We start from the raw sequence: 21,788 nt of genomic DNA on the forward strand, positions 1-21,788 counted from the left end.
CTTCTCAGAAAACGAGGGACTACAGCTAGATTTTGTCCGCAGGATCTCAACTGGCGGGAGGGGGTGTAAGGGAGAACGAGATGCTCCAAGATCTGAGGGGAGGCAAGTTTTAAAATCTTAAAAGAAAGACATAGAGTCTTAAATTCTATCCTCTGAAGCACAGGCAGCCAATGGAGTTTGACAATAGTGCTTCTAGCGGAACAGAATCTGGGAAGACCGACTAAAGCCCTGGCTGCAGCGTTCTGGACACGCTGCAATCTCAGAATTTCGACCTGATTGGCTCCAAGCAGCAATGAACTCGCATAGTCGAGCCTGGACAATATGACTGCCTGAATAATCAGTTGTCGAGTTGAGGCGTCAAAAAATTTCAACACCGGCCTAAGCCCACGTAGGATGCCAAAGCAAGTCGCCGCAACTTTTTTTGTGTGGCAGGAGAAACTAAGCGTAGAATCCAGCCAAACACCCAGATTCTTCACCTCCACAGCCGGGCTCGGGGTAGGGCCGAGGTCAGCTGGCCACCACCTGTCATCCCAACGGTTGCTCTGTTTGCCCGCAATCAATACCTCAGTTTTTTCGCATTGAGCTGCAGGCCATTAGCCGTCATCCATCCAGCCACCGCACTGAGACCCTCACGGAAATTAGAGGCTTCAAGATCAGAGTTGCCACTAAGTGTCACCGCAAGCAGCGTGTCGTCCGCGTAGGACACCATAGTAAGGTCCCAACACTTGGCGACAGCAGCCAGCGGCTGCACATAAAGATTAAAAAGCGTGGGGCTCAGTGCTGAACCCTGCGGGACTCCCTGTTCGATGCGGTGGGGTTTAGATTCAAAGGGAGGTGTCGAAACCCAAAAGGTACGATCAGAAAGAAATGATCGAAACCATTCCTGAGCTAGGCCCTTGACACCCGCCCCATCCAGCCGCTGCAGAAGTATTCCATGGGAAACAGTGTCAAAGGCGGCACTGAGGTCTAAAAGTATCAGAGCCGCCGTTTGACCCGCATCCAATGCAGCGCGCAAGTGTTCAACCATGGACAGAAGAGCTGTGTCAGTGCTGTGCCCAGCACGGAAGCCATTCTGCGAAGGGTCAAGGATGTTAGCTGATTGTAAGTGACTGGACAGGATGCCGTTAACATGGGCTTCTGTCACCTTCGCAGTCCACGGGAGAAGGGAGATGGGACGATAGTTCTCGAGCTTTAGAGGGTCCAGCGACGGTTTTTTCAGGATGGGAGTGACGTGAGCTTGTTTCCATCTCAGAGGAACTTTGCCCGAAGAGAGAGATACATTTATAAGATGACGGATGGGGGGCAGGCAAAGGGCAGCCGAATCTTTAAATTGGCCAGGTCTAAGTGGATCCACGGGAGAACCAGATTTCACTTTGACTGCCAGTTTCTCAAACTCCTCAACCAAAAGAACAGGAAGAGTTGAGAGAATCAAGTTGTTACTACAAGTGGACATCAACTCCTCACTTTCCAACGTAGTCCTAGGGAAGGAGCGATAGATGTTAGAAAGTTTATCCACAAAAAAAGCTGCGAGAGCCTCACAGTGAGATGATGAGCAAACCTCAGGCACTGAGGCTCTGTTGGCAGTAAGATCTTACAAGACTTTAAAAATCAGTTTAGTGGGATTAAGGCTTGCGTTGAATTCAAAAGAGTAGTAAGCTGCACGAGCCCTGCAGACAGCTCGGTGATAGAGTTTGACTTTAGCAAGATACACAGTTTTCAGTCCTGCTTCATAGGTCTTACGCCAAGCTCTCTCTGCTTGTCTGCAAGTAGCTTTCAAGAGACGTAAGGAGTCATTATACCATGGACTGGATACTGACCGGCGGCTATTGCTCCATACCGCAGGGATTAGAGCATCCAGAGCTTTGGTGATCCAGTTGCAAAAAAGGGTATAACCGGACTCAACATCGTCAAAAGGAGCCAAAGGAGAAGACTCCAGGAAGTGGTGAAACTCTGCAAGTTTGAGTTTTTTCCAAGGACGTCTAAAAATAGTTCTGTCAGATGGTTTATTCAGAAGGTCTTTGGTAGTGACCTGAAACTCGATCAAATAATGTTCACTCCAAGCTACAGGTCTAGGCAAGCTGACCTTCACCGTATTCAGGATGGTAAATAGTGGGTCCAGAATGTGGCCACAATCATGTGTGGAATGGGAGATCAGCTGCAGTAGCTGAAGAGCCTCTAGGTCTGCAAGAATACCGCTTATCACTGGAGTATTAGAAGCATCAAAATGAAGATTGAGATCCCCAATGATGGTAAAGTTGGCTGGAACAAACGCCAAAGAACTGACAAGTTCAGGAAGTGCTTTCCTAAATGCTACATCACTACCTGGCGGTCGATAAATCACCAAACAATACAGAGTGAAATGATGGTTAATAGATATAGCAAAGGAAGCACATTCACAACCAGCTAAATCTATCGGTTTCCAGATACAAGGGTAACAGGATTTTACAGCCATGGCAATACCTCCTCCTCTGGAATGACGATTAAGCGTATAAATAGCATAATCCGAGGGAAGAGCTAGATTGATCACGGCCAAGGCATCATCCTGTAACCAAGTTTCGGTCATACAGAATATATAAGGGGATTCCTGAGATAGCATGTCATGAATGTCCTGATGATGTTTAGACAGGGACCTGACATTAAGATGCCAGATTTTTAAATGTGGAGATAGCCGAGTATGAGGGACGGGAATAGCCGGTAAAGACTCCACTGGACAGTGAGATGTCATTAAAACAGATATAGGAGAGGGAATGGGGAGGCAGAGCTTACAACAGGGACAGACATATGGGCCACATAAAGGGAATAAGGGGGCAGTATGGCAGGGAGCAGTCGTATACCGCAGTATAAGAAGTTGTTCCCTAGAATACAGAAAAGCCATTGATAAAATACAAAAAGACCAGAGTACCGCCACGCCAAACGCCTCCTAAACGCGGACGGGCACAGACGGGCAGGACTCTGGCACGACTTAGGCGCAGGGAGGGCGCACCCGCTGCGCGCTGAGCAGAGCGCCTTAAGTAGGCGTGTCGCGATTTTCAGGAGCGCTAGAACGCTCGAAGATGGCCCCCAACAAAAGACCCCTTCGCTCCCAAGATGGCGAGCGAAAAATGCAGATCCCCGGGACCGGACCCGCTGGAACAGCGGTGCAGCCACAAAATTATTATGCAGGTAAGTGGGCGGGAGGGAGCACACAATAAAAACAGGGAAAATAGAAAATAAGTGAAAACAAATGAAAAAACGGGAGATTAAAATGTAGGCGCAAGCACAGCAGCGCTATCAGTTTGCAAATGAGGTTACCTTGTCCAGGCAGAGCCCTCGAGTGCAGACGCCTGAAGTAGGCGTGTCGCAATTTTCAGGAGCGCTAGAACGCTCGAAGATGGCCCCCAACAAAAGACCCCTTCGCTCCCAAGATGGCGAGCGAAAAATGCAGATCCCCGGGACCGGACCCGCTCGAACAGCGGTGCAGCCACAAAATTATTATGCAGGTAAGTGGGCGGGAGGGAGCACACAATAAAAACAGGGAAAATAGAAAATAAGTGAAAACAAATGAAAAAACGGGAGATTAAAATGTAGGCGCAAGCACTGCAGCGCTATCAGTTTGCAAATAAGGTTACCTTGTCCAGCTGTTGTGTGGGGTTTGTTTGGGCTACAGCTCCCCTTCCCTGCAAGTCTATCACGGTTTGTTTTGGATCAGCCACAGCAAGAGCCCACGTTATGCGAACCACCTTTAGGAAGCACCGACTTTTGTTATTTAAAAAAAAAATAATTAACTGCGTTTTGGGACTTGTAGTTGTATGTATTTCGCCCATTATAAACAGGGACTTTGTAGGACTCCTAGCAGGCAGTGCTGTTGGTTAAGCTTGGATCAGATTAACGTTTCGAGTGAAGTATGTAATCGGGGATAAAAGGAGGGATGGTTTTAAGCAAAGGAGGTGCCAGGTGCTGTAATGTAGTCCCCTTCTGCCCCTCACAGAGTACAAGATGCCAGCTGGGTGAAGAAACTCTTATTTATTGTTATTTATAATTATCCTATCCACAGAGCGCCGACCGTTTAACAAGAGCGTAGCTCCGGTCGCTTCTGCCGTCTCTCACTGCTTCGCGCGCTTTTGCCTGACGCTCAGCGCGCATGCGCCAGTGTTCCGCTCTTGCCTCGGCGCGGCACGTCATCACGCCGTGCGCCGGAGGCTAGAGCGCAACACTACATATCTCCTTCTTTTCCAATAACACAAAACACAGGTCCCAGTCAATAGTCACTCATATCATAGTCTCTGAACCGAGAGGGCAGGGTGACTGTCCTCCCGGCACGGGTTCTTCTTACCGGGGTGAGCTCTTCCCTGTTACCTTCACCGGGGAGATTCCTCACGTCCTCTGGTGCGCCTTTTTCTTTTTCCACAGCCGGGGCCGCACTCACCAATGTCCCTTCATCTCCTTGTGCTCCTTCGTTCACTTCATTGTCGTCTAGGGCAGATCTCTCCTTCTGCCTCTCCTTGCCATTCTCCTTCTCTTCCTCGCCGTTGGTTTGCCACAGTTCCTCATTCTCTTCCTCTTTAGCCACCGGCCATTGCATGATCCTGTTGACCTTTGCCATACGGTCTTGAGACCATACTCTCCCATCGCTGAGCATAGCCGCTCTCCTGTACACCTCTTGAACCTGCAGGGGTTTGCTGTATTTGCTTTCGCCTTTTCTTTGGAGTGTTGCCAGTTTGACCCTAACCCATTCCCCTCTTTCCAGGTTCGTGTCTTTGGTGTGGTGTCTTCTGTTGTAATGTGCGGCGTACACCTTACGGGCTTTCTCCAGGTTGTGCTGTACCACTGCCGGCGACCATTTGCTCGTCACGGTTTTTTCTCTCCATACTACATTATCTCTCGTGAAGGGGGGTCTGCCCCTTAGGATCTGGAAGGGGATGTAACCAAGTGCTGTTGGGGTGATCCTGTACGCCCACAGCATGCTCTGGACTTCCACTTCCCAATCTTTCCCTTGCATTATGGCCGCTTGTATGGATCCCATCAGTACACGGTTGAACCGTTCCACTTGTCCGTTGCATGCGGGATGATACACTGCAGTGTGTTTGGACTTTATCCCGTTCCTCTCCATGTACCTGTTCCATTTATCAGAGGTGAACTGCGGTCCATTGTCACTTAATATTGTCCTCGGTATTCCTTCTCTTAGGAACAACGATGTGAGGAATATCAGTACAGCGTCTGTGTCCATGGTTTCTTGCACTTCTATCTCTGGCCATTTGGAGTATTTGTCTATGACCACGCATAGATATTTGGCTATGCCTCTGTCGTCGAGGACGGGACCCAAGATGTCACTGCGATATCTTCCCAGGGGTTCTGGGGTCGCTCAAATTCCCCCAACGCCGGTCTCAGTGGTCTCAGTATTTTATCAGCTCCTTGGCACTGGGCACATTCCCTCACTTGCCTTTCTATCTGACTGTCCATTCCCGGCCACCAGTACATTTGTTTCGCTCTCAGCTTCGTTTTCGCACTGCCGAGGTGACCTTCGTGGAGTTGATTCAGTAGCAGGGGAATAAGAGTAGCTGGGGGCATCACCTTGTCTCCCCGGTACATGAAAATGCCCGAGTCACTCAACGATATCTCCTCCCGTATCTCATAGTATTTCCTCAGATCTGCGTTGAGGTGCCTTTTTTCTGGCCATCCAGAGATCAGGTATTGTTTGACCTCCCCCATCTCTCTATCCTCTTCGTAGGCCAGGGCCCATTCTTGCCTGCTGATGGTCTTCTCCGCATCCTCCATCACTGCCACCATCTCATCTGTTTCCGGAGGGACAGCAGGTGCGTCTTCCATGGCGGAGGCTCGGCTCAAATAGTCCGCAACTTTGTTCCTTGTCCCCGGCAGGTACTCCACATCATAGGTATAGTCCAATAGCTTAAGCGTCATCTTAGCGATGCGTGGAGTGGCAGTGTCGTGGCTGCATGAGGTTAGCACCTTGACCAAGGGCTTATGGTCAGTTTGTAGTTTGAAGCGGGTGCCCCAGACAAATTGGCGAAACTTGCCCATGGCCCACGTGACAGCCAGCATTTCTTTTTCAATGACGCTATATTTTTGCTCCGTGGGAGACAGCGCTCGGGACGCAAAACTGAGCGTCTCTACAGTGCCATCCGCCCTTTCCTGTGCCAGTACTGCTCCCAGTCCTCTTTCACTGGCATCCGTTGTCAATATGGTGTTGCCTGTAGGGTCATATCCGTGCAGGGGTATAGCTCCACTTATGTCATTCTTCAACACATCGAATTCGCTCTGTGCCTCTTTATCCCAGTTGAACTGTGATTTGTCCCTGATGAGCTGGCGGAGTTTGTGAGTCTTGGTGGCAAAGTGTCTGACGAATTTGCTATAGTACTCCGCCATCCCGAGGAATGACCGCACTTGTTCCTTGTTGACCGGGGCACTGGCATCGCAAATGGCTTTCACGTTTTGCCTTTTGGGGGATATACCTCGGTTCCCAATTTCGTGTCCCAGATATGTGACGGACGACATGCCCAGCCGGCACTTGCTCCACTCAGCTGTGAGACCTTTATCTTGAAGCACTGTCAGCACCTTTGTCAACTTCTCGTCATGATCTTCCTTGCTCGATCCCATGATCAGGATGTCATCCTGAAAGTACTGGACGCCAGGGAGGTCCTTAAATAAGCGATGCATTAACTTCTGGAACACCGCAGCCGCTGAGGCCAGCCCGAATGGCATGCGGCGGAATTGATAACACCCAAATGGTGTGATGAATGAGGTTAGTTTCCTGCTTGAGGGGTGCAAGTCGATCTGATGATACGCTGATGTGAGGTCTATTGTAGAAAACCATGACACCCCCCCCTTGTTCTTGCCAGCATTTCCTCAATCCTCGGCAGGGGAAACTTCTCCACTATTAAGCACTTGTTGAGCTCGCGGAGGTCCACACATAAACGTACCTTGCCATTTGGTTTCCTGGCCACGACCAAGGGGGCCAACCATTCCGAGCTGTCAATCAGTTCTATAATCCCTTGTTCTTCCAGTCTTTGTAGTTCTTGCTGGACATCGTCTCTGACCGCGATGGGGATGTTCCCGACTTTGTGTGACACCGGCCGGGCGCCTTCCTTGAGGAGTATTTTGTGCACAAATTTGTCCAACTTCCCTACTGAGCCACCAAACACCTTGGGGAAGGTCTGCTTTAGTTTTTCATGCTGTGGCCATAGGCTGTCGTCTGTCAGCAGGATCTGTTCTTTGCCACCCGGATCTAGCTTGATACCGAGGTCGCCCTGGTCTCTCCAGCCTAGCACAGAGGGTCCTCGCTCTGCCACATACAGCTTGCAGTTCGCAGATCTGCCTCTAAATTCAAATTTCAAGGTGCGGAAACCTACCATGGGAATCGCGTTTTCGGTGTATGAAATGGGACGAATGTCCGGAGGATCTAGCCGGGGACCCAGGATGGTCACGAAGTCTTCCTCCCATACTGATCATTGCACAATGGAGTACGGGGACCCCGAGTCGATTGCAATGTGGACTTTCACTCCCCCTATCAACATGTCTGTGCGCGGCTTGTCCGAGCGCTTGCCTGACACGTCCAGGACCTGTTCCTCGATGCACAAGACCATGTCATCGTTCTCCGGGTCTTCGTCATCCGGGGCCTCCGACGAGGACTGCCCTATGTACTTCACCACAGGTCTCTTCCCTTTCTTGCGGCACACTTTTTCAAAATGGCCGATGAGGCCGCAGAAAGAGCATCTGGCGCGAAATGCAGGACACCGTTTGTCTTGAGCTGAATGATCCGCCCTCCCGCACCTGTAGCACGCAAATTTACTGTCTGTGGGTTGTCTACCTGGAGCTGCTTGTTTTCCTGTCCACCTAGGATCCTGTCTTCTTTCTCCCGCAGATCCCTTGTACCTCGTGGCTGAGGACGCTTCGTCTATCTTGTTGACCATCTGCCTCTGTGCACTCTCCTTCTTCGCTGATTCCGCACAGCGCTTCGAAAGTTCTGCTTACTTGACCATGGCAATGACGTCTTTGAGTGAGGCCTCTCCTTGTGCCCACAGCTTGTCCTGTACCGCTTTGTTCGTGGTGTGCATGACAATTTGGTCTTTGATCTACTCATCCTGTAGTTGCCCGTACTTGCACGTGATGGCTAGTCGCCTCAAAGCTGCCACATAATCGCCAATCGACTCTCCTTGCTCTTGCTTCCTTTGTTGGAAGTTGTACCAATCGACGGATACACACACTGCTGGGCGGTAATGGTTGTCTAGGTCCTCCAAGGCGTTCTTGAAGACATCATCGGCTGCGGCTGGTCTCTCTGCTGGCACGATGTTCGCAAACACCCTTGCACCTTCCGGGCCCAGGTTATGCAGCAGCAACCTTTTCTTCCTAGCGCTGGGGAATTCTTCGCCGTTCTCATCTTCCAAGGCTCCCACATAGTTTTTGAAGTACTCCCTCCAGTCCTCCCACTTCATCAAATGTTCCCCTGGTCTGGGTAGGAATGGGATGGGTGCCGTTAGTGATGTCATCTGGTTGCTCATTCTGGGCGCTGTTCTTGGACCTTCGTCTCTGTTTCCTGGACTGCCTGGTGTGGTGGGACTCTCTTCTCCGTCTGAGACGTCCCCTTGGCTTTTGGGACTGCCTGGCGTGCTGGTGATGCCACTTCGTGCGTCACTGGGGAGGTGTGCTTTTTGTTCCTTCCTGTCCCCGTCCTTTCTCTCTGCCAGGGTATCAGCTATGTGCCCCTCTGCGCGTTGCGCAGGCCTTGACCTGCTCAGGTCTGTTTGGGTGCCACGTGGTTGCAGGGTGCTGTGCCGCGCTCTGTCGTGAATAGGGTCGTTTCTAAGGGCGTGCACACTGTGTTGTGCCCCTTCCCACTGTCTCTGACCTGCTCCTTGCTTGTCTCCTGTTGCTGCTCCTCCTGTGTTGCTGCGTGGGGTGAGTGGGTTGATCCCAGACCTCGTCGCCACTGTAATGTAGTCCCCTTCTGCCCCTCACAGAGTACAAGATGCCAGCTGGGTGAAGAAACTCTTATTTATTGTTATTTATAATTATCCTATCCACAGAGCGCCGAGCGTTTAACAAGAGCGTAGCTCCGGTCGCTTCTGCCGTCTCTCACTGCATCGCGCCCTTTTGCCTGACGCTCAGCGCGCATGCGCCAGTGTTCCGCTCTTGCCTCGGCGCGGCACGTCATCACGCCGTGCGCCGGAGGCTAGAGCGCAACACTACAGGTGCTCCAATCTACCACCCTGTGGTTTCTGGAGAGTGTAGTCTCAGGTGAGATTATTCCCACTGCGCTAGATTCGAGGAGGGTGGCATTCGAATGGTTGTTATCTCTGAAAAGAGTGGCTCAGGTGTTTATTGAGAAGGTGCTCAGTTGGAGAAATACCAGTCCGATCCCGACTGGGGAGTGCAAGCGGGATAGTCCCTCTGGCCGGGAGTGTTGGAAGTAGTAGGGGGTGGAATCGCGCGGTAGTTATTTCTAGTGAGTAAAATCTCAGGAGTTCCATTTTGCTCACTCCATGCTGTAATACTGCAGCTCTTCGATATTCTGTCATGCTGGATCCGGGCGTTTTACAGGGCGGGTCTGGGTTGATTACTCCTCCTGTCTGTCTCTCTCCCTCACCGTTAATCTGCCTCGCACCCGTGTTTGCATCGGTATGTCCCTTTACACAACAACCCCGTTTTACGCTGCTCCTCTCCTGCTGTCCAATTTTGTTTCCGTTGAGTTCGTATACGTTTTTTTGAACTTTGATTCCTTTGCCACAAACGTTAAACTTTCTGCTGGCTAAGCATCCCCTCCCGGTCAGTCTGTTTAGGTTCGCTGAGCCGGCGCGCATGCGCTGTCAGCGAGAAGCGGGTTTCAAAAGTGCTACATAAGTACTCCCTTCTCATATGGAAACCTCCCTCCCAATTTTGCCCCTTCACTTGCGTGCATGTATATAAAGGCCTACGGTATATAGCGACGCAGCAGGGTTTCGGAATATCAAGCCATAAAGCACATAACAACGTAGAAGGGATTAACTCTTTCTAGTTCTCCTCCCATGATTAATAAACAATAGCACCATCACTACAAGATAGACCCCATCTATCAACCCCTTATATCATACAATTTATCCACTCTGGTCCAAGTTTAAAGATTTCCATTCAATATCTCATATCCCCTGCCTAGGTCTCACACCTCCGAGATTTCTCCCATTGTATTCTTATACTAACGCGTCACTCACCTAAATTCTACAGCTTCACCGTCCATCAACGTTCCACAGCAGCACCCACGTCTCATCGAGTTAGCACAGATCCTCCTCATGCAGCACCTCTTGACGTGGAGAAAAGAGGCTCTTTTGGCCTGAACATCCCATTTAGTCTGGGAACACAGTCACCAGGTCATTTCCAACCCTGAAGAGGCCCACCTCGTGTGCACTCCACAGAAGTGTGGATGGGGTTATAAACCTGTTGCGAAGAACCAAACTGCAAAAAAGAAGTTTCTCAGACCTGTTTGAAGGGTCCCACATAGTACCCCGGCCTTCTATATTCATGAAGAACTCAGGTTTATGTAATCAAGGATCTTCTTGCCCTTAGACCCCTTTGGTGTTTGATAAGGATCTGAACAGGGAAAATAATAGATTAGTATTATCAGACTGTTTTGTCCTTGATCACATGCTCCAAATTCCATGGATTGCCTATGTGAAGGGCGCTTTCACTAACATGGGGAGGGAGGACATTTTTGAAAACCATCATACCCTGTGTCATAAGGAGCACACAATTGTAAGGGAATTGTTCTTAGAATGTGTCTCGGTGCATCGTGAATATTTTGACGTTGGCAAACCATGGAACGGAGTCATTTACTACTGAAATCTGTTCAGGAAATGGAGCCAAGTCTGTATCGTTTATCTAATGCAATTGGCAGATTTGTGGTAGTAAACTTCAAGGCTCAGTTTATTACACTATCTATTAGCAAGATGTGGTTAGTCTCCCTCAGGTACTTTAGGTCCCTGTGGGTCGTCTCAACACAATACTTTACATTTTGTATTGTTATGTCAATAATTTACTGTACCTAGGAAATGTTTTCTCCAACCTCTATTGAAAGCTTTACATTTTGGACCAGCATGACCAGCACTCTTATATTTTCTGCTTTTACTGAATAAGCATGTTTTACTTGTTGCTTCAAAGTTTTTATGAGCCGCTTCATGTTTGGGGCATTCTAGGCTTGATTAACTTGTTGCTGTTTAGAGTTTAAATATAGCGCTGCAGTGTGATTGTTCACCTTGTTTTTAATGTTCTTAATTTTTTTAACCAATTTTTGATCACCCGATGGTTGGTTTTATCTTTGCATTAAGATATGTTTATGCTCTTTTCTGATTGCTTTCAATCAAATCAACCTTCATTGCATTCCGCTCTAACACTTACTTCACAGCTCAAAGGAGTCCATCAGGAGCCAAAAGGGTTCCTTCATTGCTAACTCGCACGACACTACAGAAATGTTTTTACTTTCTTTAGAGGAGAGAACAGGTATCAGGTCATCTTTGTTTTTTGGCACAGTGTTCCTTGAGGCTGAGTTTGTTGTCCTGGGTGAATCCAAGTGACTTGGCATTTAGTGAAAGTTGAGGCTCGAAGTTGTTAAGGTTGATGTCACTGAGCCAAGTTTGTAGCGTTTCTTATATGTTGTTCTTAGCAAACAACAGGAATTCCACATTGACTGGGTTGAGCTTCAGGCAGGCAATGGGCATGCAGCTCTGGATGATGTTATGGTAGTGTTTGAGGTGCTGGATGCCTGAAGGAGATTAGACTTGCAAGTAGAGTTTTGTATTATAGTCATATTGGTGAATCTTGAAGCAGATGTCTGTGAGTAGAAGCTCAAAGAACAAAAGATGGACGGAATGCTGAACAAATCAAACATTCACCCCCACCTCACAGATCTGAGTTTAATTCATAGTATGTTTTCTCACCACGCCACCCGAGTTTGGACCCTATCTATGAGTAGAGTACCAGGTTACCCATGTAAAGATAGAAGATGACAGGGTTCAGTTTCTGTATTGAACTTTGTGAAGCTCTCAGATGACAGGGATCTTTAGGGGCCTGCTGGTATCCATCTAAACACGGATGTTGGTTTGAAAGGTGAAAGGTGGGCCAGTGGAGGACATTGATAGTGAATCCCATTCAGGAAACTAGGTGTATAAGAGGTTCGGGAGGGGCCGCTGTATCAAAGACAGCTGAGAGGTGTGCTGTTTCACTTTGTGGGTGCAAGGCAAATTCAGGCGGCAATTTTATTGTATTGTATTGTATCGTAGATTTATATAGTGCTTACTACTCCTAATGAGGAGTTAATGTGCTATATAAATGGGTAGTACACCACGCCGTAGAGTCCAGAGTTAATCTATGGTGTTAGTTGCAAGTGTGGCATTTTGTTGTACCCTATGCAACATCATTAGATTTTGGAAAGATAGTTTTTTAATTCTTATTGATGCAGATGATTTAGTTATGTTTCAATTTGCCTTGCCAGTTGTGTCTCTGTTATTAAAGGACTGATGGAAAAGTGTATTTTTCTAAAAGGTTGTTTTACTGCACTATGTTATTAGTTGGCAGTATTTTTGTTAGAGAATACTGTTATACGTATTTAGGGCCTGATTTATATGTTAGTGGAACAGATACTGTGTTGCAATGATGATGGCATATCCTTTCCTACAGCATAGTTGTCCATCCGCCTGATTTAAATGTGGGCAGATCTTAGGTGTAACCAAAGCAGAGACTACTCCTTCTCTCCATTACTGTTACACCCCTCCAATGGGCCAACGGAGTAAGAGACTACGGAGGTTGTCCTAATTTAGATAGGCGACATACAAAACTGCAAAGCGTCCGCCTCACCATGGGAGATAACTCCCATGGTGAGGGGGCATTGTTTTTTTATTTTCAAAAACAAAATCCTGCTTTGAGATTTTGTTTTTTAAAATAAAAAAATATATAACTTGGCCATAAGGCTCCATCATGTTTGACAGAGCAGTATTGCAAAGTTATAATACATTGTCAGGAACTGCCTTGATGGTGATTCCTGTCAATGGTTGAATTATCCGCCAGTCTGACAGACATTTTGGATTTGGCAGACGAGAACTCCGATGACGTAGCCATTTACTCTGTCGCCCTGGAGGAGAACGGCCCAACCACCAAATATTAAATTGGACCCTTAGTGGCATGCTTATACAGGTTTGTGAGAAGTGCTCCATAGGAAATGACATGGAAGGTCAACCAGTATAGGAGAGAAGAAGACATGAACTATCAGACCCCATTTTGGGGAGGGGGTCCTATGTGGCAGGTAGGGGCTATTGAGCCCCAACTGGGGAGCTTGCAGGGCAAGCAGAAGCTAGCGGGTTCCAACCATGGTGTAGGAAATCCACCATTTCTGTGTGGTTATCCTGGGTTTTTCACCTTTTTCTGAAACCTGTGAACTTTACCCCTGATAAACAGTAGTAAAGTGCCTCTGCCCCCCCATTAAACACGGCTGAATTGGCATATTCCTAATTGGCATATTTAACTTATCTATAAGTCCATAGTACATGGAACAAAATGAACCCAGAGCCTGCCAGTTAAATGCCACCCTTGGAGTGCAGTACCTACTGTGCCATGCAATACAGTGGTAGTGCAATCATGTCTTTGAGCCTCACTGTGTAGCCTGACTGTAGAAGTGTAAAAAAGGGCAAATCGACTTGTCAGAGTAAATCCCTTTGACAGGTCAACACCAGCCTTTTAAATTTTAAGAAGTCACCCATATGTAGGCTTTGTATCCCACAAGGCAGGGTGCATGCTATTTCACCCCTTCCATGCTCATGACGGAACGGTTCCGTCATGAGCGTCGGTTGAGCTGTGCTCATCACGGAACCGTTCCGTCATGGTTCCATAAGCCCAATGGAACGTTCAGCACAGCGCAGGAATCTGCGCCGCGCTGAAGCGGTTAAAAGTGTAACAGGTTTGAATTTAAAGTCAACATATCCTTAAAGTGACCAACACCCAAAAACAATTTTCACTGTTGGAAGGCTGCCTAGCCCATAGAGAAAACCAGAGTGTGGAATAAAATATGAATACTCTATCTCTGGAATGTGACTAGCTAGAAACAAATTACACTATATTTAATAGTTGTGAAAATCCAATGCAGTAGCAAAGTCAGATTTTTATTAAATAATAAGAACAAGTAAATTTTAGAACATTACCTTTTTCCTGCCTGAAATTTCTTGCTACGAAAATTGTATTTGCTCTCCAACTTTACCCAGCCACTGGTTAGCATTTCAATAAGTGTTAAGAAAGTGTGAAATGCGCCCAGGAGAAAACAATAGACTGACATGAATGAGTAGAGATCACTCGTCTGAACCTCAAGGAATATAAGGAATATGCAGGGTGGGTTCTGTGGGCATCCTCTTTGACATTACCTTGACAAATCCTGCTGGAGTGTCACATCCTGCTTGAGAGGTCTATTTGGTTAACATTTATCACTGGGGTGCAGTTGAAAGGAAGGAAACAGAATGCCAGGACAATTCTTTTATATCCATTTTCTGTTTGCTGGAAAACTCAGATTTTGTTTGATCAGACTTCTATCTCTAGGTTTATTGGGAGCAGAGTTGCTGGATTTTGGTGTTATATGTGGGAGGACACAATGATTACCATAGCACACTGCCCACACACACACACACACCTGCAAACACTCACTCAGCACTCACAGCCCAAGTATATCGTGGCCGATGTCTTTCGTCATATTAAAAATGCCAAAGTGTGCATGGTTGGTACTGGGAACATTTACCCCACTCGTTAGGGCATGCCCTGGGTCATTCCCATCCAGTAGCTCGTGCCAGGCATCAATGTGTTATCTCCAGGTACCACCTTCAGTGCACACCTGGACTTGGGGAAGAACGGAAGAAGATTGGACCTGATGACTGTTACCTGAGAGGAAGCCTGAAGGACTGGACCTCTGATACACAGGATCACGGTACTGAGTGACATTATATTTGAGAAACCGTTTGTGAAGAACATCCCATAACTCACAGTTACAAATGTATTATTCTATATATGTACAGTACACTTTTTGTCAGCTTTACTCTACATGAGTCTGACTGTACCTACACTCAAAAGAATTCCCTTCTTGCACAAAAACAATCTCGAGAGGTATTTTCCTCTTTCTATGTGTGCTGCAAATTCCAGCACACATGAAAAGAGGAAAAAATGAGGAAAATTAAATTAAAATATTAATAAAATATGAATTAAAATATTTCTCCTTTTTACACCTGCTCTGCGGAAGCGTATAGTTTTGGCGCTGCACCAAGTTTACATGATTAAGTAAATCTGGGGCAGCGTCAAAAACCATGGGTGTTGCATGTGTAAACCCACTGCAGTGCTAATGGAACACCTCCCTGGCGCAAAATTTGGCAACGCAGCGACTTGTGCTGCTTTGTCTTACTCTATATCTAGGAGAGCCTTGCGTCGCTGGAGAATCAAAAAAGTGACGCTTCAGCGGTGCGAGCCTCTTATAAATAAGCCCCTAACTTTTCTGTTCAAATGAAATTCGTTGATAATGATGTATTTTCTTTTTTGTAAGAATTGGTTACTCAGCTAAAGTCTTGATTCACATTTAGGCAGTACCATCTCACTGTGATCTGATTGTTGGCTTAACCAAATACTCAGGATGCATTGCAAGTTGGATTTCTGTGAAGGATTAAATGATAGGGATTCCAAGTAATGCCAACAAGGAAGGTTGTGTCTTTATGACATGTCATGTTGGTGCGGTTGTGTGGACTCAGCAAAGTAATTCAGTTAAGCCAATACTTGAAAACAAAACCCTGGATCGTGCTTCAGGTATGTGACACATGAATACAGTTACTCTTGTTCATATCATCATCATTAATATTATAATTACTGTTGTTGGTATTATTATTATACAACAGTAATAATAATATTGCTTGCAGTTCAGTGTGAATGTTCTGGGCAGGCGTGTTAGGACTCTTAGATATCTGTTATAGAAGAACTGCAGACTCATTACCTGCGCTGTTACCTACAGATACCACTGCAATCTGCTTTTTGTCCTCATTCCCACTATTTCTCAACATCTCTTCCTATACCTTTGACAGATGAGCTAAAAGCGATGTGAAGTATGATGAGTTTCCTCATTAAGGCCGCTATTACGAGATAGCCCTTAACTTTATGCGGCGATACAAGGGCGGGGAAATGGGGAATAACCTCTGGGACCCAACTTACCAAGACAAACAACACAGGTTTTTCCTAATTTCAGAGCAGACATTATCCACCTGTTCTTAGCTGATGGAAACCGTATGCGGAAGCATCTATAGTTAAACTGGGTGCACGTCTGTGCATGGTAAAGCTGAGCCACGACCAGCATTAACAGGCCACTCAGAGTCACCCAGAGCACTATCTGACTCTTAATTAAGACCCTTGTCTTATTGTAGCTGAAAATCATGCCTCATTGTTGTGTAGGATATGTTTCCTTTACATGTGATGTAATCTTTAGTATTTGCATATGCATCTTTTGTAATGTGTTCCTCAGAGTGCTGTCTTGAGTGTTCCAAGTTCCTTTCACTGAAAACTCAGGACAGTTGCTGGAAAGACAGGAGTAAGGAAGGTTCCTGTCTACTATCCTGTGTTGGTGCTCCAACTACAATAAATCCTACTTTAATGTTTCTTCTGGATCTTGTATTTATCATTTCACTCATGAATACCCTGTAAATGGTAAACAACCTTTACAACAAAACTTTTACAACGACCTACCATTACAACGCAATTTTTACAACGCAAACTATTACAACGCATTGCTCTGGGGGACGCTCTAGGATAGGGAATAGGTTAATTTACTATCCAATAAGCTTCCCTACTATCCACGGGGACTGGAGTTGGAATAGTAAATTAAACTATTCACTATCCAGCGCCTAAAAGCATTATGCGTTGTAATGGTATGCGTTGTAAAAACCGCGTTGTAAAGGTAGGCGTTGTAAAAGTATGCGTTGTAACGTCATACATCCCCTGTAAATCAGTGAATGCAAGCGAAACAGGTAAATGATCTCTTCTGCCACTTATGAGGGACTCGTGACCTGCAGTGCTTAAGTAACGCTACGGTTTTGTCGAAGTACTGGAGCCCACTTCACTGGTGTGCCATTACAAGGCCCTAGAAATGTACCTCAATGTTATATTAATAGTTGACTGAGCTCCATCCTCTAAACTTCATGTCATCTGTTGTCTTTCTAACCTTGTATCCTCGTCTCCTTTCACCCCACAACTAATGTATGTCAAGAGTCCTGGATCTTTAGAAATATAGAACACAAGTACACTAGATCCCAGCCAGTATGGCATTGTACTCGACTACTCAGATGGCTGATGAGCCTGGGCAGGACTGGCAGTGGCTCCAAAGCAATGGGCGATTACACGTTTTGTGAAAGAGTAGACTGTATGAATTAGATTACGGATCACCTATTTAGATGTAAGGGAGCCTGAAACCTGTTCTCAGCAAATATATAGTGATTATTATTATAAATGTTTGTCTGTAAAGCACTCTGTCACCCATTTGGATCTAGTTTGGGCATTATAAAATTGCTATTAAAATAATAAATGGCCACAGACTGTCTTTTATTACATGCGTGGCTTTGTAGCGGTAGCTTGAACTGGATGGATCTTTTGAAGGAGTAAACCACCCAAACCCATGACAAAAGCAAAAAGAGCATGCTTGTATGTGACTCTTGTTTTTTGAAGCAGGGTCCATCATTCGGTTCCACATTTCGTCAAACAATTCTGTCTCTCAAACACACTTAACTGGGACATTTCTACATGTGCAGATTCTTAACAACAACTTGGATATTTGCCTTAAAGCCACATGTCACAAAACAACCACATTCTAATTAAAAGAGTAGATCACAGCTAAGCTACAGGTCCCATGAAAAAGTAGAAAGCATCCTATCACCCATACGCCTTTACGTTTTTCTGTATCGGCCTTTACCTTTTCTTTGGCTCTCCTTTTTGTTGCGTCATCCATCCAATCATTGTCCTTCTCCAGCATGTCAATAAAGGCCCACCGAACCCCTTCTGTCAGCTCCTCCATCTGCAAGGCAACAGTGAGAATTCAAGGACCGCAAGACAACAAGTGGACAGGGGGTATTCATGTGTGATATCAACTTGCAAGAGGCACAGAATTGAGGATAGTTTTTTCAGAGACGCAGTCATGTTTAATTTTTTGTATCAAGCATAACAAAAAGTAATGCGACTTTCCACTCTTTTTTCACTGCAAAGAAAACAAGTGATTTGAGCTAGAGTCACCCCTGTGTTGCTCTATTGGTTACCTAGCCTAAAGAAAGACAGTTCTTTTCAGATCAATAAATGGGTTTGGTTTGGTGGTAATGGTAAATGCCCCAATATGTGGCAGATGTAGCAAATCCAGAGGAGAACCTACTTGTCAGTAAAGGAGAATCTTTATTTAGGCCATTGGTCTTTACACAACACCACAGCACATACAATCATATTATCTGAAACATTTAACAATGTAGGTAATAAATATTATAAGGTTAGAAATGTCAACATCCCAATTCAAATGCCACCCACCTTACTTTAAAACAGATAAAAGGCCATCATATTTATAGTACCCTTCCTATTCATATCATTAGTACATTTCTACAAGTTTGGCAAAGTCCATAATTTAAAGTTTGGCTCACCTATCATTAATTTACTAAATGCATTTTCATTTTATTATGTTGGGTTAACACCTCAACTGTTTCTGATTTAAAATCCAAGGTAAAACAATGGTCTTTAAACTTCCAGTTTGTAATTGTACCATTTAATTTCTTAGTATAACTGCTGTAGTATTTTATCTAGACTTCTAATTCATTTTATTTATCCAAGCATGACTTTTTAACTGCAGTCATAAACCTGACAATCTCAATTGCAGTCTCCAGATGTTGCATATCACTGATAAGCTTGATTGTCTGTGCTCGGTTTATTATTCTATATTTTAAAAATAGTGAACGTATAAACAACTTCCGCAAGGGCAGCAACTTTAAGCAATACACTAACATGTATAAAATATTGCATTTTGTATGTAGCCCGCATGTGCAATTTCCAGCAGGTTGGATCATTTTTGTTTTTATTTTCCCATTTGCATAATAAGGTTTGGTGCCTATTCTAATTCTTAGTACTTCGCACTTAAGCCAGTGGTTTGGTAAGGTATTCGGGTAGGGAAACCAGTTTTCCTTCTCCCAAGACGTTTGCATGAATTTGACTGATGTGTTCCCTCCCAAATACTGCCGGTCCTTTCAGTTCTTTTTCTATAGACCTCAGCTCACCCTTGGAGGCACCAACTTGCAGGGTCACCTTCATATCCCTACAAACAGATATACATTTTTTTCTGACCCCTTTGGCCCATTTTAGTTCAATATGCTGGATCTTGTTTTTGCACCAATGGGAGACTTTCTGTTCCTCTCCCTGTCCAAGATTTTCCAGAAACTTAATAAAGCTACTTGGACCAATATGTTCCATGAGGTCAGCCCTGTTTCGAGTCTAATGGCCTGTAACATGGCAGAGACATTAAGGTCTTAATACATTTTCCTTCCACTGCATCCCACCCATTTGTACCACTGATGCAAAGTATTTCAGCTCCATATTGTAGTTGTGGTGGTATCATGCCACAAAGGCTTTCAGAACTGGCCTGTGTGAAATATCTCCATAGTCCTTGTTGAATTTTCTTAAGACACTATGGGGCACATTACGATGGATTATTTTCCGCATCCTCCGGGCCGGCGGAAGCCACCGCCGGCCCGGAGGATGCGGAAAATCCTCTGCGGACCCACCAAAGACCCACCGCCACATTAGGATGGCTGGTGGGTCCTGGTTTCTGTCCGCCGCCTTTCCGCCGCGGTTGGCTTACAACCGCGGCGGAAAAGGCCTAATATGGTGGCGGTGTCTCTCAGACACCGCCAGACATATTAGGATGGCTGTGCAAACATGCTTTTCTGCGGCGGATTCTCCGCCGAGGAAAAGCATGTGGATCTTCACCTCGGAGGCCCGTAGCGGGCCCCCTGGGTGAAGGAGGGGTGGGGGGTGCGCATGGGGGGTACCTATGGTACCCCCCTGCCTTTGCATGCACGAAGCGGCAGGCACCGCGTGGTGCCTGCCGCTTTGTGCATGCAAATGCACTGCTTTCATTTTTTACACTGCGGCGGGTGCTGCTTCAAGCAGCACCCGCCGCAATGTAAAAAATACTGGACGTGACCGCCAGGGTGGCGGTCACATCCTAATTGCCGTGGAGGGACCGCCGCTGCCCATGCGGACGGTCCCTCTTTCGCAGGGGTGGCGGACGGACGCAAGTCCGTCCACCATCATAATAGGGCCCTCAATGAGGTGATGGTCTTAACCTTTAGGGCCTCCACATGGGTAGGCCATTTCAGAGACCTTTCAAACCAAATTCCTAGATATTAATAATTGTTAGCTGTTTCCAGTTTAGTGGTTCCCAAATGCCCCTTAACTTATCAATTGTTTTACTGAAACCACAACTTTTATTCACATTTACGTTTACATGTTTTTGGCTACAGTACTCCCCAAATGCATCCAACTTTCTCTGTATTTACATCTGAGCTAAAATTACAAGGTCATCTGCATAGAAAACGCATGATATGTGTTTCCCATCCATTCTAGGACTTGCGCCCCTGCCAGCAGTGTCTTAAGGAAATATATACGATGAATATGGAGAATAGAGGGGAGCACACATCCCTGTCTTAATCCATTGATAATTTCTATTCTCTGTGTGGGTGATCCCTCTGAATCTATAATATCTTGGGCCCAATTGTGTTTGTGTAGCTCCTGTATTATGCCCGAAATTCTCTTTGGGATATCATAATTTGTCATGGTTTCCCATCAACAGTCCCAGTCCACCAAATCAAAAAGCAGCACGAAGTCTACAAAGTAGGAGAACAAACTTCCTCTTTGCTCGATCAATTTCCGTGCAATGCACCAGAGGGTGAAACAGTGATTGATTGTGGAGTAGCTCTCTTTGAAGTCACCTTGTTCTGGGGGTGGGGGGGTGTATCGATTTCGATTCAGCCCATTCTTTTAGTATTTCACGTATACGTTTTATGAAGACTTTTTCACCCACATCTAAAAGGTTAATCAGCCTATAGTTTTTAGGAGATCTTATATCTCCGGATGTACGTTGTTACAACGCATGTTGTAACAACGCATGCCTTTACCACGCAAGTCTTACAACGCAAGTCGTTACAACGACTTGCGTTGGAGGGCGTAGATTTAGGAATCATATAATTTTATATTCCAACACCAGTCCCCGTAACAGTAGGGAAGGTGTTGGAATATAAAATTGCAAGATTCCTTATCCCACAGCGCCATCCAGCGCAAGTCGTAGTAACGACTTGCGTTGTAATAGCTGCAGGGTAAAGGCACAGCGGTGTAAAAACCGCGTCGTAAACGATGTTCCCCTATATCGCCTACCCTATGGATGGGTCTTATTATGGCGCCTCCCCAACTATCTGTGAATTGTCCTGTGTCCAGTATAAAGGAGAACAGCCGAAGCAAAATATCTGCCTGCCAACCCAGCCAAGCCTTTATTATTATGGCTGGTAGATTATTCAGGCCAGCTGGGCGGCTCAGATTTACATTTACTATAGTTCGTTTTATATTCTCTAAAGTAAAGCATGCTAAAATGTCATCCACCACCCCTACCTAGTTGGTTCTACTTCTTTCCACTGGCTCCTTCATTTTACTATATTTTTCCCCCAAGTACCCATCCCAAACAGTTTACTTCACCACACAGTTCATTTCTACAGAGTTTTGCCAGAGCCATCCTGTATTAACTT

The 21,788-nt window shown here is 46.0% G+C and overlaps 1 protein-coding gene across 1 annotated transcript in view; it reads right to left on the bottom strand.

The window, feature by feature from the left end:
* PHEX (phosphate regulating endopeptidase X-linked) overlaps window positions 1-21,788 on the bottom strand; it is a 1,501,811-nt gene that overhangs the window by 541,641 nt on the left and 938,382 nt on the right. The window contains exon 12 of the mRNA XM_078657844.1: window positions 17,933-18,034. Within this exon, the coding sequence (XP_078513970.1) occupies window positions 17,933-18,034 (102 nt within the window). The remainder of the gene's footprint in view (window positions 1-17,932; window positions 18,035-21,788) is intronic.

This window comes from Lissotriton helveticus, chromosome 8 (genome assembly GCF_964261635.1).
Source record: "Lissotriton helveticus chromosome 8, aLisHel1.1, whole genome shotgun sequence".
In the NCBI taxonomy this organism is placed as follows: domain Eukaryota; kingdom Metazoa; phylum Chordata; class Amphibia; order Caudata; family Salamandridae; genus Lissotriton; species Lissotriton helveticus.